Source organism: Mirounga leonina, unplaced genomic scaffold, assembly GCF_011800145.1.
Source record: "Mirounga leonina isolate KUSES-001 unplaced genomic scaffold, KU_Mleo_1.0 Mir_173, whole genome shotgun sequence".
Classification (NCBI taxonomy): domain Eukaryota; kingdom Metazoa; phylum Chordata; class Mammalia; order Carnivora; family Phocidae; genus Mirounga; species Mirounga leonina.
The window spans coordinates 50,902,844-50,918,607 of NW_023270447.1; the positions used below are offsets into that span (position 1 = coordinate 50,902,844).

At 55.5% G+C, this 15,764-nt stretch overlaps 1 protein-coding gene across 1 annotated transcript in view; it reads right to left on the bottom strand.

Moving 5' to 3' along the window:
* ACOT11 (acyl-CoA thioesterase 11) overlaps positions 1-15,351 on the bottom strand; it is a 42,454-nt gene extending 27,103 nt beyond the window's left edge. The window contains exon 1 of the mRNA XM_035018473.1: positions 15,243-15,351. Coding sequence (XP_034874364.1) covers positions 15,243-15,275 — 33 coding nt within the window. The 5' untranslated portion in view covers positions 15,276-15,351. The remainder of the gene's footprint in view (positions 1-15,242) is intronic.
* Between the last annotated feature and the right edge of the window lie 413 nt (positions 15,352-15,764).

A 15,764-nucleotide genomic window follows, 5' to 3' on the forward strand; every position in this document is an offset into this window, starting at 1 on the left:
GGTGAATAAATGGATAGACCAATTGTGGTATGTACATACAATGGAACATTAGTCAGACATGAGAAGGAACGAAGCAGCCATACGTAAAACATGGCTGAATTTCAGAAAGATCATGCTGAGTGAAACAAGCCAGACACAAAAGGCCACCCACTGCATGGTTCCATGAAGTCTCCAGTACAGACAAACCCACAGAGACAGAAAGCAGACTGGTGGTTGCCAGGGGCTGGGGAGGGGAGGACAGGGGAGAAACTTCTTAAAGGGTAAGGGGCTTTACTTTGCAGTGACAGAAATGTTTTGGATCTAGACAGAGGTGGGGGTGGCCCAAATTGTGAATGTACCAAGTTCCACTACACTGTATACTTGAAAATGGTGAATTAGATATTATGTGTATGTCACCTTGATAAATTATTTTTTTAATTGTTAAGAGAAACCATTTTAGATGAATATCAGGTAAGTCTGCTAATTTAACATAAATTAAATGTAAAACGCCAAACACGTTTTTTTAAAAAAGGTATCGGAAGTAGGCGTGTCTGGCATGGTAAAAATGATAGGTTTCATTATTAGCTATGTAGGCCTCAGTTTCCTCATCTGTCCAGTGGACGTTTAACTAGATAGTCTCCAAGACTCTTTCCAACCATGAAGGGTTTGGCTTACAGGAAGAACCCCATGAGGCCCCACAGAGTGCCCTGTCACACCTCCCACCGCAGGGCCTTTGCCCATGCTGTTCCCTGGGCCTGGAGCACTCTTTGTGTCTGCAAAGCCTACTCACCCCTCAGATCCATTACCTCTTCCCCACTGTCCATGCTTCTGGCACCAGGTACCTCCCCTCTCTAATGCTGTCCACTCCAACAACGTTCACTGAGTTGTGAGAGTATTTGGGTGGCCTGGATCTGAAGACCCACCAGGCAGGAGCCCTGTCTCTCTACTCCTGGTATCCACAGGGCCCAGCATAGTGCCTGGCTCACTGTGGACCAAATGAATGAGTTTGTCAGTGGGTCCCCAATCTCCACTAGTCACCCCATGTAGACCAGGGAGAATGTCAGCCATGAGGTCAGGTGAGGTTCCCCACCAGAGGCCTAAATCCCACCCCTGCTCCCTCAGCCCATTCTAGGAAAGAGCCTAAACATCACCTGACACCCTCCACCCCCAAGGGTAAAAATAACTTTGTCTGAAATCTGACACCTCCCCTCAGCTAGGTCATCTTGGAAACTCCCCCTGTCCCACTGAGAAGGCTGTCCGGAGCCAGCCAGGGTGAGGAGGGCCTTTTCTGAATGCTTTCCCATCGGTACCTCATCTGTCCCATGGACAAATATTTGAGGCGTGGTCCCTGGCAAGGTACACAGGGGACCCGAGCCCAGAGTAGTCCCAAGTCCTGCCCACAGTCCCCCAGCTTTGAACCACAGAACCCTGGCCTCCTGCCTCCATCTACACAACAGACCCTTCTTCCACCATGAGAGTGAGAAGGGCTTTGGAGATTGATTACAACTGCTTGCTTGTGTGGGTGGGGAAACTGAGGCACGGGTGGATCTCTGTCCAAAGGTCTTTAGAGTCAGGATCTTGGGTAAGTTACTGAGAAGTTATTTCCTCCTTGGGAGGGGGGGAAGACATATACCCCCACCCCACCTCCATCCAAGAGTAGCGTGAGGATTAAGGGAGGTCCCCAAACCAAAGGCACCCAGCTAACTGTGAGGTGCTGTGCCTTTGTGAGGGGGCCGTTGTCTGGATGGGGACTTGTCTCTCCTGAACCACCACAGACGCCCCCAGCCTTTGTTTCTCACTTTGGGGAAACAGAAATGTGGGGAGCGGAGGCGGTGTGGGCCAATGGGTTCTGGAGGCGGGCCAACTGCATGGGAGTCCCAGACCTACCCTCAGAGGTGCAGGGGGCCCCGTGGAACTCGCTTCCTCTCCACCCAGTTACTCACGTGTTCAACAACACGCACCCGCTCCCCCATTGGTAAGATGAGACTAATGAGCCCCCTGCAGAGCTGTCCTGAGCTATAAAGGAGGGAGACAAGTGCTTTGTAATTTGTGGGGGCTCTGCCTCCCTTTTACTCCAGCGCTTCTTGCGAGGCTGAGTAGGGCCTGCCCGGTGGACAAGCCTGAGTGGGGCCCTGCCCTCCAGGAGCCAAGGTCTAGACGGGGCAACCTAGGAGGGGCTGTTACAGCGAGAGGTGGCGGGGCCCGCAGAGCGTGCACGCGGGGAAGCTGCGGACCAGGGACTGGCTGTGTGCGGCCCCCCCGCCCGCACCCCCATTCCCGCCCCTCCGTACTGACTGGGCACGCTCCGTGCCGTGCGCCCCAGACTGAGGGCCTATGGGATGGCAGCACATGTTTTCATCTCACTGGCCCCAGTTTCCTCATTTATAAAGTTGCAGGGGTAGGCGTGCAGAGGACAGTGAGAACAATCGCCAACCGCCTTCGCTCAGTATTTATTATATGCCAGGTAGTGTGCTAAGTATGTTGTGTGCATTATCGCATTATCTCTTTTCCTCTTTACACAGCTCCAGTCATCAGCTTTGCTATTATCTGCAGCTTACAGATGGGAAAATAGAGGCTTGGAAAGGGTCGGGAACTTGTACGTACACACACACACACACACACACACACAGGAGAGTGCACGCGTGCACACAGGTGCAAAATTGCACAGCCAGTAAGTGCAGAGTTGGGACCGGAACTCAAGTCTGTTTCACTTAAAGGCTGAGGCTGCTTGGCCGCTTTGCTGTAACTGCCTCTCTCGTCTGCCAGGCAGGGTAGTTCCTGCTGCATCCTATACATTGCCAGCCACTGGCCCTTCCAGAATCCATATGCACAAGCTCCCTCCCCTGAGGTCCTCTGCAGGAAACAGCGAGGGTATCCGTGCCCCTGCCCCCCCGCCCCACGGCCCACGGTCATAGCACTGGTCCTACTGGAGGTTCAAGGCCCAGCAGCCCGGGAGGGAGGGAGGTGGCCGCCCCAAGCTCTCTGAGCTGAACGCTGTCCTTTGTAAATCCTCAGATCTCCGCAGTGCATGGAAACCTCACGTCAGTGAGATTACCCATGTTCAGGATCTCAGCTACCACACCCCCTCAGTGGTCGTCCAGCATGAGCTTGCTCAGTCCCAGAGACAGGGCTCACTCCCTTGGCACACGGACCCTTCCAGTGAGGAGCCCGGCTGCCCGTCAGAGTTCTTCCACGCCCCCCCACACCACTGGCACCTGCCTCCCTGTAGCTCCCCGCCCTGGGACTGTTTGCCACCTCCCTTCCCGGCCTCCAGCAAACCCCAGGAAGAGGCAGGAGGGATCCGAACACAGGCAATCTGACCCCCAGTGCGACTGGCCCGCACGAGGTGGCTCTTCAGGGAGACGCTCAGATAGCATCCAGCCAGAGACCTACATTCACGGGTGACACCCCGATGCTGGAGCCCCTGGCGGTGAGGTGGGCCCTTCGGGGACTGGGGAGAACAAGCCCAGCCTCTCCCCTCAGCACGGGCCTCCCCACCCTCCCTGCCAGACTGCCAAAACTGCTTCCAGCCTGCCTCTGGGTCACCATGGCAACGGGCACCCCAGCTCCTGCGGGCACGCCCCGCTCACCCTGGAGCTGGGCACAGCAGCAGGCACCCGAGCCCCTCCAGGACGGCAAGGCGGAGAGGGAGAAAGAGTCAGAAGAGGGAAGTGGGGAGAAGAAGAGAGAGATTACAGAGAGAGAAGGAGGGAAAGAAGGGAAGGGGAGGGGAGAGAGAATGGGAAACCATAAGGTCACAGCACAGAGGCTGATAGGGAACAGAAGTAGAAGAGAGGCAGAGGGGGAAGTAACAGGGCAGGAAGGGGCCCCCTTCTACCCCCCTACCCCCCGCTGCACACATTCCTCAGGCCTGAGCTGCTCTCAGCCCCGAGGGAGGGATTCTGGCCACACAGCCAGGACTTCCTGCCCCAGGAAGCTGGCAGACCATGGCCCCTCTGAGGCTCCAGCTGCTTCTCCAGCCCCTGCAGGCCCCTCGTGCTGAGGGATGGGGTCCTGTCCTCCCCGGCAGGTGGGGCCCCTTCTCCCACGCTTAGGCGGGAGGCCCCAGATGCCCCCAGTTCTCCTGCCCCCCTCCCGGGGTCTGCAGTCCTCTCATCTCTTCTCTCCCACCTCGCCCAGCTTCCCCTCACACAGCACACCAACTTTTGCCCCCCCTCCCAAAGTCTTCAAGAAACCATTCCAAAGCAGAGGAGTGGCCCGAGTGAGAGCTAGGACTTTAGCCGCAGATGCATTCCTTACACTGGCAAGGAGTGAACCAGGAGCCAGAATAAGCCTGGCAAAGGACCACCAACTCCAAAAGGCTGCTTTGGAGGCCCGGAGTGGCCAGGTGGAAGCGTCAGAGACGCGGAGCGGGGCCTGGGTTCTGGCAGAGGCTGCCGCGCTGAGCAGGTGCACCGCGGGTTCTCCCTGGGCACTCCCAGGGCCTTCCCTGAGCCCCGAGTTCTCCAGCCACAAGGTGGCCTTCTCATACCTGTCCCTGTGTGCCCTACACTGTCTCCGAGGAATTCGAGAAGGGCTTGTGGAGGAAAGGATGAGCAGGGCAGAGAGAGAAGAAGGAAGCAAACAGGAAGGCCAGGGAGCTGGCAGGAGGGCCACAGCGAGGCCCGGCGGACAGAAGCTGTGTTGGAGTCCTGGCCCCTCCTGTTTCCCTGGATAACCTGAAGCCCTTTAGTACTGCAGCTACTGTAAACCTCACTTTCCACATCTATAAAATGGGAATAATAATATCACTGACAGGATTCAGTGAGATTATACGTGCCAGGTGCTTAGCACAGACTCTGACCCAGAGAAAGTAATTAAAAAGTGTCAGCTCTTCATGTTACTACAAATCCAGGCAATGATGAGCGACCCAGGAAATCAGCCTCGCCAGGAGCCTGCACAGTGCCTGGGGGTGAGAGACGCCTGTCACGACTGGCTCGGCAGCCTTCGCAGAGGCCATGCAGAGCTTGAGGACAAGGACCCAGGATTTGGGAGGACAGGAAAGGGGCAGGCAAGCTCCAGCAGCGGTAGCATCAGATGGCCCTCTCGGCCCTGCTCTGTGACAATCCCTGCCAGTTGAACCTGCCATCTGTCTACCAACTACCAGGGCTTCGCTTCAGCCACGAGCCAAGATGCTGAACAGGCAAAAGTCTGTGGCACGCCACAGAGGCCTCCCACGGATGTCCACACACAGTCGAAGCAGACGCAACGGTTGCCAGGATATCTCCTTTCCCAGGCCCCTGAAAGGCTCGAGACCCCTCACAAAGGGGGAGAAGGCAGCGATCCCTGGAAACCAGCTCGGGCTCACTGGGAACACGGCATCCCAGGCGCAAGGAAAGAGATGGCGAGGCAGGAATAGACACATTCTGTGCAGTTTGCATTTGCACAGACCCAGAACATTGTAAATGCTCAGTAAAAATGTGAGAATGTGTTCGATTGAACCTGGAGGGGTCTCCAGTGGAGTACCACATTTGTCTGTTCCATTCAACACGTGATCAAACGGCCGGGACGAAGACAAACCTGGTTGCAGGTGGTTACCTGAAAGGCTGTAGCTTATGAACACAAGACCAAGGGGTGAAATGCACAGGATTCATGGGCTCCGCCTGCATTTTTGTCTTTCTGTCGCCCTCACTTTGTTTTAAGTGATATGGCTGCTGGGGAGGCTCTAGCTTCATGGCTGGATCTGCGGAAGCGGCCGCACGATTTCATCATTTCATCGGCCCACAGCAGTGCCGATTCTGGCTGAAGGTTTCTGTGGTGCTGAGGGTGGGGACGTGCTCAGGGCAGGAACGTCGCGCTGACAGGGAGGAGGCAGCCTGCAGCGGGGTTGTGGTAGGCAGCACAAGGCCCATCCCTGTGAGGGGGAGCTGAGGGCAGGGGTAGCATGGGAAGAAAACCAGACAGGAGGGAGACCGTGAGGGCGTAGGGCTACGTTTAGCCTGGTGATGGGCCTCCTGCTACACATCTCAGGGCTGGCTGAGTCAGAGGACAGGAGGGTTCAGTGAGAGATAAAATCAAGACAAGGGGCACATAGCTGGTTCAGTCGGGAGAGTATTGTGACCCTTGATCTCAGGGTTCTGAGTTTGAGCTACACGTTGGAGGTAGAGATTACCTAAAAAATAAAATCTTCAAAAAAAAAAAATAACAAAACAAGACCATACAGGGGTGCACAAGGCTAGAAAGAGGCCAGTGCTGCCTGGGGATCAACATCAATCTTTTTTAAAACTCCCATTCATTCCCTTAAGATGCTGGGAATACAACATTAAATGTATTCTCTGATAGACAGACAATAAACAAGCAAAGGAACATGATCATTTTAGAGACTGAAAAGTGCTATGAGAAACAGCAGATGTGATGAAAAGAGAAGGTGGTGGAGTGGTAGATGCTAATTCAGCCTAGGTAATCAAGAAGGCTTCACGGCCCAGCTCTGAATGAATGAAAGCAGGAGCGATCATGCAAGGCTCTGGAGGCACAGGGTTCCAAGGCAGGGGAACAGAGGGTGCAAAGAGCCCAAGGAGGATCTGGGACAAGTCTGGCTGCTGGAGGAACAGCAGGGCGGCCAGTCCCAGCTAGGCCCAGCCCCCGACCATTCCCACCGAGGGACCAGATACCAGGGATGCCGTCTTGGATTCCCTAGGCCAGCCCGTCCACCAGCTGAATACCACCAAGTAACCTCCACCCCACACCGTGGAGAGCAGAACAGTCACCCTGCCAAGCCCTGCCCAAAGTCCTGACCCACAAAGTCTTAAGATACAGTAAAACGGTTCCTTTTTTAAGCCACTAGGTGTGGGGATAGTTTTTCCCAGAGCCACAGCAGACAGAATAGACATCGTCCAAGGAGCGAGCAAAGACAGAGCTATTTAGAGGTCAGTGGGAGGGAGCAGCCTACAGAGGGAAGCAGAGGGAGTCAGGTGAGGTGGAAGGACACTAAGGTGGGGTGGGTCTCCGCAAGGGTGCCTGCTGGTCGAGGAGCTGAGCAGTCCCAGCAGATGAGCAGAGAAGCTATAAGGGGTTGGAGGGAGGGAAGGGAGAGGAGTCATGGATTAGGGACAGGGTGAGAGGTAAAGAAGTGGAAGCAGAGACCACAGAAAACTCCTGCAGAGATTTTTCTGGGAAAGGGGGGCAAAGAAACCAGGAAGTAGTTGGAAGGGGACCTGGGTACAAGAAAGGGGTATTATCTGCCTTAGAAGCTGGGAGATACCGGAGGTCTCATCTGGCAGCTGATGGGACACAACCAGTAGGAGAGGGATCTCCCCAAGCCAGAGAGCTGCCCAAGAACTGGCCCGGCAGAAGCTTGAAGACGCCATTTTATAAATCTATGGCTACCATCTATTGTGCGCCGACTGTAGGCCGGGCCTAGTCCTTGGGAATTCTCAAGTCCACTCTGAAGCAGGAGTCCTCATTTATAGCTGAGGAAAAGGAAATTCAGACAAGGAACATGGAAAGATCCACTGGAAGACACGCAGCCAGCAAAAGGCAGAGGGGTGGGGTGCCCAGCTGGCTTTGTGGGAAGAACATGCAACTCTTGATCTCCGAGTTGTGAGTTTGAGCCCCACATTGGGCATAGAGTTTATTAAAAAGAAAAAGAGAGAGAGAGAGAAAGAAAGGCAGAGGGGGGAGTGGACTTGGGTTCTTCTGACTCCAGAGCCTGGCCGGGGTGCTGCAGGGGGGACACCAGCCCTGGAGGCAGATTAGATCATATAGCCCATGGGACTTCTGAGACAGAGCCTGGCACTTTGGAGACCCTCCATGGATTGCCTTCCAGGTGATATGGAGAAAGAGCTGGAAGTGCTGTGGTCTCTGACAGTCCATCCCGCCGGCACCAAAGGGATCTCAGCACCCCAACCACCATCATCACCCCCACAATGGCCTATCCAGAGGGCCTAGTGGGCTCAGAAGTCCATCCCACTCTCCTGCCTGCCTCGCTGAGAACCAGTTTGCATGGTGAGACACACCTTCTCTTAGTCTTAAGCAAGGGGGTGGGGATCAGATAAACTCAGAGTCCCACGGGGCCCTGAGGTGGGGTGAGGAGTGCTGAGAGCAATGTGGGGCTTGCCCCTTCCCTTGCCCCAAAGTCATAGTCCTTGGGCCCCTTCCTCTCTCCGGCCCCCTCCCCCACGTACCCCACCACTCTCAAAGCCTGGAGGCACACCACTCATTCTTAAAACTCGTCTTCTCTGTGGAAAAGCCAGCAGGGCACTAACCTGCTTGGCATATGTGACCAGGCCCATTACTACCCCCATAGCCCCATGTTACAGACAAGGAAACTAAGGCTGAGAAAGGAGTAGCCAGCCACTAGCCACTAGCCCAGAGCCAGCCAGAATCTTCCGACTCCAGAACCCCCGTTTGTCCCTGCCACCGCTCATACAGGGTAGTACCCCCAGAGAAGGACAGGAGCTGGGTCTCGCCACACCCTCCCTAAGGGATCAAATGGAAATTGAGACCCACCTGGTTCAGCTCGGCCCTGGCGAAGGCTGGAAACCCGAGGCTGCTTTAGGAAGGCCTAAGAGCCACACCCCTCCTCGACCTCTGACCACTTTCCAGGCTTGGGAATGGGCCACACCTGGCAGGGCCGCACCCCCGGGGGGCAGATCACAGCCTGTTCTAGAGGTCACAAATAGGACACCGGCAAGGAGTGGAGAGGCTGGGGTTCGGCACCGCCGTGGGGCAGTGAGGGATGGGCCACAACAGAGGTGCCACTGGGGACCGCCTGCCAACTCGCTGGGCTTCTGAACAACCGGACAAGATAAAGCTTGTAGGGCGCTTCCCAGACTGTAAAGTGGGTGCAGACATGCAGAAATAGGAGACTCCTTGAGCATGTGACCAGGTCCCATGGCTCCCTAGAGTCCCAGCGACTGACGCATAAAAGTTGTATGTATTTAGATCACACAACGTGATGTTTTGACATCCGTATACATTGTGGAATGATGACCACAATCAAGCTAATTAACAATCCATCACCTTACAGTTACCCTGTTTGGGGCGGCGGGTGGGGGGATGAGAACACCTGAGATTTACTCTCTTAGCAAATTTCAAGTAGGTAATACATTGTTGTTAACGGTGGTCCCCACACTGTCCACCAGGTCTCCAGAAGTTATTCATCTTGTAACTGAAAGTTGGTACCCTTTGACCCACATCTCGCCTTTCTCCCAGCCTCCCTGTCATAATTTTTCCAGTACCTACCATGTTCCAGGCCTTTATTTACATTATATAATGGCTTTGTATCCATAATATCATGTAATCCTCCCCTGTGGGGGACAATTATCCCTCTTGCACAAAAAAGGAAACTGACACCCAGGCTATCTGAAAGACTTGCCTAAGGGCCCTGTGCCCTGAGGGTGGCGCTGGGACTTTGCTTTTCTCACTACCAAAGCTGCGTCTCCAAAAGAGATGCTTAATGCTTAATATTTACCGACATTCATTAATTAATGTCTAATTTGCTGAGGGCAAATTATTTCCATGGAAGAAGCCCAGGCAGGACATACATATTACATGGACAAGGGGGCTGGAGAGGGCCTCCTCAAGGAGTCACTACCGAATTCTTTCCCCACTGCTAGCAGAACAAGCTCCTTTCCCACATCTCACACACAGAGGCCTCTGCCTGGACCAGGCTTCCCGACCCGAAAAGACTTCCAAGGCCATGCTAACCCATCACTTCCCCCAGGGAGCCTGCCCTGCCCCTGAGGCTGGTGAAGGGCCACCTCTGGGCTTCCCTCTGTCACAGCTGGCCACACTCTGCTGTCATAAGTGGTTTGTACCTCTCTCTGTCTCCACATCAGCCTGGGGACACCTGAGGACAGGTCCAGTCTGACTCATCCTAGTGTCCCCAAAGTGCCAGACTCTGGTCCTTTCCCTCCTGCCCCGATACCACCTCCTCCACGCAGGGAGGCTGCTCCTGGAGAGTGGCAGGAGCTTCCAGCCGGCGGCACCATCTGTCCCTGGAGGCACAGGACAGGAGAGGCACAAGGCAGAGGGGTCAGTTCCTCTGCTTAGCCAGGTCGGCCCAGGACATCTAGAAGAGTCATGGCACCAGGGCCCCCTCCCAGCTGTAGCTTGGGCCCAGACAAGACTTTGAATTCTCTAACCAGCTCGAAGTGGCTCGAGGCTAGAGCGTTCATTTTCTTATATGCAAAGCCAGACGCATACCCAGTAGCAGAGCCACCAGGAAGCTGAAGTACGCCTCACACCAGCAGGTACTCGACGAGTTAGTTTTTACCACCTCATCCAACCAACCGACCCTGTCTCTGAAACACTGAGGAAACAGAAGTCCGGATGAAATGAAAAGAGAAGGACCCATATCTACCATGGTCAATTGTGTGCCAAGCTCCGCACTCCTCCAAAGTCATTAAGCTTGCCTGTGATCTAGCAAGATCCACAGGAACAGCCCGGGTTCACAGAGGAGGAAACTAAGGCCTACAGGGTCAAGTGAGTTAGTGTCTGTAAGGCAGGTCTCTAGACTCATGAGCAGCTGTGCAGAGGTGCTGGGGAGGCCGGCTTGGCCCAGCCTGGACCCAACACAGGTGAAGGGCAGGGGTGCAGCCTCCGCTAGCCCCCGGTATGTGCGAGGCAGGGGGGCAGGTGATCGGCCCTGAATCTGCATTGTCAGGTGGGCTAGGAGGCTGTGATGGGGTGGGTCTGAGGGTGACAGTGAGACCACTCTCTGGATGTGCAGAGGTTCCCGATGTTTCCCTGGCCAGGACAGGCACTGGGAAAGGGGTCTCAGCCTGGCAGGTAAGGATTCTAAGTCTCTCACCAGCTGTACAAGCCCGGGCACATCATCTCACTTCTCCGTGCCTCGTTTGTACCAGGGGCCTGAGCCTATCACCCACCTGCCTGTTGTGAGGGGTCAGGGAGTGGGTGGGAAGGTGGCCAGGACCTTTGTGGTGCTGGCCATACAAACGGGAACCATGATGATGTGTCTCCCTAGGTCTCTGAGCTTCTCTGAGCACAGTGTGCAGGGACTATGTACCTTGGCACTAAGCCTGGGGACCAGAGCATCCCCAAGTACCACACAGTCTGGTGGGCAGGACAATACAACCCCTAGCACTCCAAAGCCCAAACCCTGCCTGCAAGGCCCAGACCCCCAGCCTACTGCAGCCTTGTCTCAGGCCCTCCCACCTGCTCTGCCCTCACTCGATCCTGTCCAAGCCACACCAGCCTCCACTCAGTAGCTCAGAGGCACCAAGCCCCCCCCACCTTGGAGCCTGCCAATGAATGCTGTTCCTTCTGCCTAGAATACCCTTCCAGGCCTTCCTCTGGCTGTCTCCTTCTCAACTGCTAGGTTTCTGCTCAGTTGTCACTGGCTCAGAGAGCCCTCCCTTGACCTCTCCCGTTATTCTCTCACAGTCCCCTGTTCTCCTGCAATCTGAGGCTAATAGCTGTGTAACCTTGGGCAAGTTACTTAACCTCTGTATCTCAGGTTCATCTTCAACACGGGCATAGTAAGGTTATCTACTTCATAGCGTTGTTATAAAGGCTAAATGAGTTAATGCATGCTTGGCACACAGGGAGCACCTACGTGGCATTTACTCTTATTGTTATTACTGTTCGTGGGGCTTGGCACAGATTCGGATCCTATATTTACTCGATTACTTTCTCACTGTGTCTCCTTCATTAGCTGTCAGCTCCACACAACAGCCTGGGTTCATCACAGAGTACTCAGTACCTGCCACAGGCTAATCCCTGGGCAGGGAAGAATTGAAATCAGTACAATATCCTGAGGAGACACCATTCATTCTGGGGGCAGGCAGGATGCAGATGGGAATGGGAAATGATGGCTGAGCTGGGTTTTGAAAGATGAAGAAGAGTCCTTCAGACAGACTACAAACACTAAGGGTGTCTGTCCATGGCTGAGACCAGGGTTCATATGGGGTTCCTGAACAGGCTGAAGCTAAGTGCCTGAGTCTTGCCTCTTTCTCCAGGAAGCCCTCTGGGACTACTTCAGCACCCTTCCGAGCTCCCACAGTCACTCATTCATTCAGTAGTTTTTGCACTCATACTATATGATAGGCAGGTTGTTTTATTCCTGTGGGTCTCCCCTCCTCTTCCTCACAGCGGGGTTCTCAAGGCAGACAGGCCCCTGCCTTTCGCAGTCAGGACCAACCTCAAGATGATGCACAAACCCTTCACAAAAGTCCAGGCCCCCAGGATGTCAAAGCTGGTGGGGACCTCAGAGAACACTCAGAGAGGGGGAGCACCTGGCCCAAGGTTACAGCAACGGGGTGAAGATAAGATTCTAATCCGGGGAGGGGGCAAACACAGTGCCTGAAACCTCCTCACAGTCTGAACTAGACCCTTCATGAGGCCAGGGAGCTGGGCTAGGGAGAACCTCCAGCTGTCCACAGGTTCAAGGCGAAGCAGCGAGCCCTCCACCATGAGTGGGGAGGAGCATGTACGTCCATGGCTGCACAAGCGCGTGCGCAGATGCCCGCAGCTGTTTCTGACCCTCCCACCTCCCTGTCGGCGACATTGCAGGGTTGCGGGGCTTCTCGGGGGAGCTGGGGTCGACAGCCCCATCAGCTTTCCCAGAGTAAGTAAAGTTCCCAGGAGGTGACCTTGACCCGGCTAACACTGAGGCTGAGCAGAGGTTCCCAGTCTCCCAGTAGGGTACCAGTGGGTCCTCACCAGCCCAGAAGTGTGGGACTCAGGGCCCAGTACAGACTTGGGTGGGGGAGGGGAGGGTCTCCACAGAGAGGCAAGGACTGAGACGGGACAGCAGGACCTTTCCAGCACCCACCCGCGACGCAGACAGGGAATCAGTGCCCTCCCCCAACACACACACACACACCTCGCTCCCTCAACTTGGCAGGCTTACCACCTCCCTCAACTCATTCATGTGTTCCGAGGCCTTGATGGGTGCCCAGGGGCAGGGAAGAGCCAGAACCACCTAACTCCGAAACGTTCGCCATCTGCAGTGTCACGGGATACTGACAAGGGCCCCCAAACTCTGGGAAGCAGGGCTGTGGGTTATCTGAGAGCCCCCTTCTATTCCCAGTTAACCTGGCTTTCTGTGTCCTCCGTGAAGAGAGTTTGGTGGGGTTTTTTATTTGCTTGCTTTTCATTAAAAACAGCTTTGGTTGCAACTCAGAAAACCATCCCAAACTGTCCCGTATCATTGGGGAACTAAGGGAATTTGGGAGCAAATGGGGGCATCCAAGGAGATCTGCCATGCAGGCAATGGTCCATAGGTGGCAATCAAGGCTAGAGTGTTCTCAGCCGGCATGAGGTCACCCATGTCACCTCATGGGCCCAATTCCACCCCCACACCTACCCCCGCTCCCAGACTCAGGAGAGTGGGTGGGAGAGTGTAGGGAAGCAAAATGCGTTGTGGGCTCAGACTCGAAACATGTGGGCTGGAGTCTCACTTGGCTTTCACAGGGCTGAGCCTCAAGTTTCCTAAGAGCTCAGACTTGGGAGCCAGATTGCCTGAGTTCAAATCCCAGCTCTGCCACTTCCTGCCAGTGTGATCCTGAGCCTGGGCAAGTCCTCAACCCCTCTGAGCCTCAGTTTCCTCATCTTGGATATGGGGATGATAACTTTACCTACCTCATAGAGAACTGAACGAATTTATATATACAAAGCATTTGGTGCAGTGCGTAGCATGGTCAGCACTATATACAGATTTGCGACTACGATGTTGTTATCTCTGTAAAATGATGATAAGGATACATCCTTCCTCCACTGCCTTCTCCCCCAATTATTGATGGGGATCAATGGGAAAAAAAATCATGGAAGGCACAGGAGAAGACACAGCCCCACCTGGAAAATGCTATCTGCTCCAAGCTCAGGAGATGGGGGGCAAGAGGTCCTGCTGCTCAGATCCCACCCTCGGCCTCACTGAGAAGTTGCCTGTGCCCATGCATTCATTAGACACTGTCTGGAGCTCTGACCATGCCCAGCCCTCTGCTGGGCACACTGACAGCAGGCTTGTGGAACTCACTGGCTGGTGGGAGGGATGGACATGCAAGTGCACCACACAATCCAGTGTGAGAAGGAACTAACACAGAGGCTCCCTGTGCCCTGAGAAATCTGGGAAGGCTTTCTGGAGGAGTCCAGCATCTGAGCTGAGATCTGAAGGCTCAGCGGTAACTTTCCAGGAGGACCGGGGGGAGGCTAGGGGCCACCCGAGCAAAAAGCACAGTAGGGACCACAGCACAGAGGAGAGAACAAAGGTGGTATACTGAGGCAGTGGCAAGCGGTTCAGTATGGCTGAATCTATCGGGGTGGGGAAGGTGGAATGAGGAGGGAGAGGCAGGCCGAAGCAGATTACCAAGAGCCTTTTGAATCGGGTAAGGAACAGGAAGGCTATACTGAAGGCAGCCAGCTCAGCAGGTGCGGGATGGTCACATTTACCTATTAGAAGCAACCCTCCAGTGGAAGGGGATGGGAGGGGCTGGATGTGGAATCGGGGAAGCAGGGAGAAGGTGCCCTGGACGGGGGAGGGCGCTGAGGTCTGAGTTGAGCGCTGGTCATGCAGATGGAGGGAGGGGATAGGTAAGAGATTTATTTGCCCCCGCCCCCTTTAAAAAGGCTTTTCCTGAGAACGTCCTCAGAGGACACCCACTCTGCGCCCAGCACAACCTCTGCCAGTCTGTCCTGCACCCTTCTCCCGTTCACCAGATCAAAGGCCCCTGCCAGGCGGTGATGAGCACTTGGCTCTGTCCCATGCCTCAACATCTAATCTCAGCTCCAAAGTCCCTGGTAAGACATTCCAGGGAAACGTGCACTGCAAGGCCACCTAGCAGGACACCTGTCCAAGAGCCCACGCCTGGTCCTGAGCTTGCTCTCTGAAAGAGGTCATTGTCCCCGAGAATCGCGGGCTGCCACACCCTCCCTCACCCACTCCGACCCCCTCCCCACCCAGCCCTGTAACTTCTAGTGGCCTCCGGGCCTTGGAGCCCTGAACTCCAGCACGCCACAGAGGCACGGAGCGCAGACGTCCGGCAGAAGCACACACAGGCCTCGGCTGGGAGAGACACACACCCCGGAATAGAATTCCAGACGCAGAGAACTTCCCCTCAGCACGGCCCCTGGGCCTTGTCTGGGGATTGTTACCTCTAATAAACCAGCCTAGGAGTTCTGCAGTTTCTCCTTCCAAGGAGAGCTAGAAAATGGCCCGTGGAAAATGAGAGCGAAGATGGAGAACTTCTGACTTAAAACGGAAACTTCAATTCTCTTTCAGGATCCCCAGCCTGCAGCCCCCTCCCCCCCCCCCCCCTGGCCCCCCATCAGCCCCCCCCCCCCCCCCCGCCCACCCTGCATACCCTTCGCAGGTGATTTCCGACATTCTGGATCATTGCGGCCCAGACCCCACTAGCCGGTGGCACGGTCGGTGGCACCCTCTGAGAGAGACGCTGGTCACCTGAGCCAGGGCCAGGCTCCGACTCCAAATGAAGCCGGTCAGCCTCTCCTCGCGCCCCTCCTCCCGAGCTCCCGCCCCTCCTGAGCCCAGCTGTTATCACCCAGCCCTGCCTCTCCTCACACTGCCCTCTGCCCCCCCCCGCCCGGAGCACCCCCCTCCGAGGCTCCTGTGCCTGCCTGGCAGAGCGGAAGGAGAGCGGCTGCCAACTGGGCCCTGGCCACGTCAGGGGGCCCTGTGGCTGCCCACTGGGCACCTAGCGGGACACTCGCTTTACTTCCAGCCACAGCCAAACTTAGTCACCCCCACTTCCAGCCCCTGACATCCTGCTCACAGGGCCTCTTGGCTCCGGGGTCCCTCCCAGGGGCCCGGAGTCCCCGCCCCACCCGCCCCAGCCAGTTAGACTGGCCCACCGGTCACCAGGCTC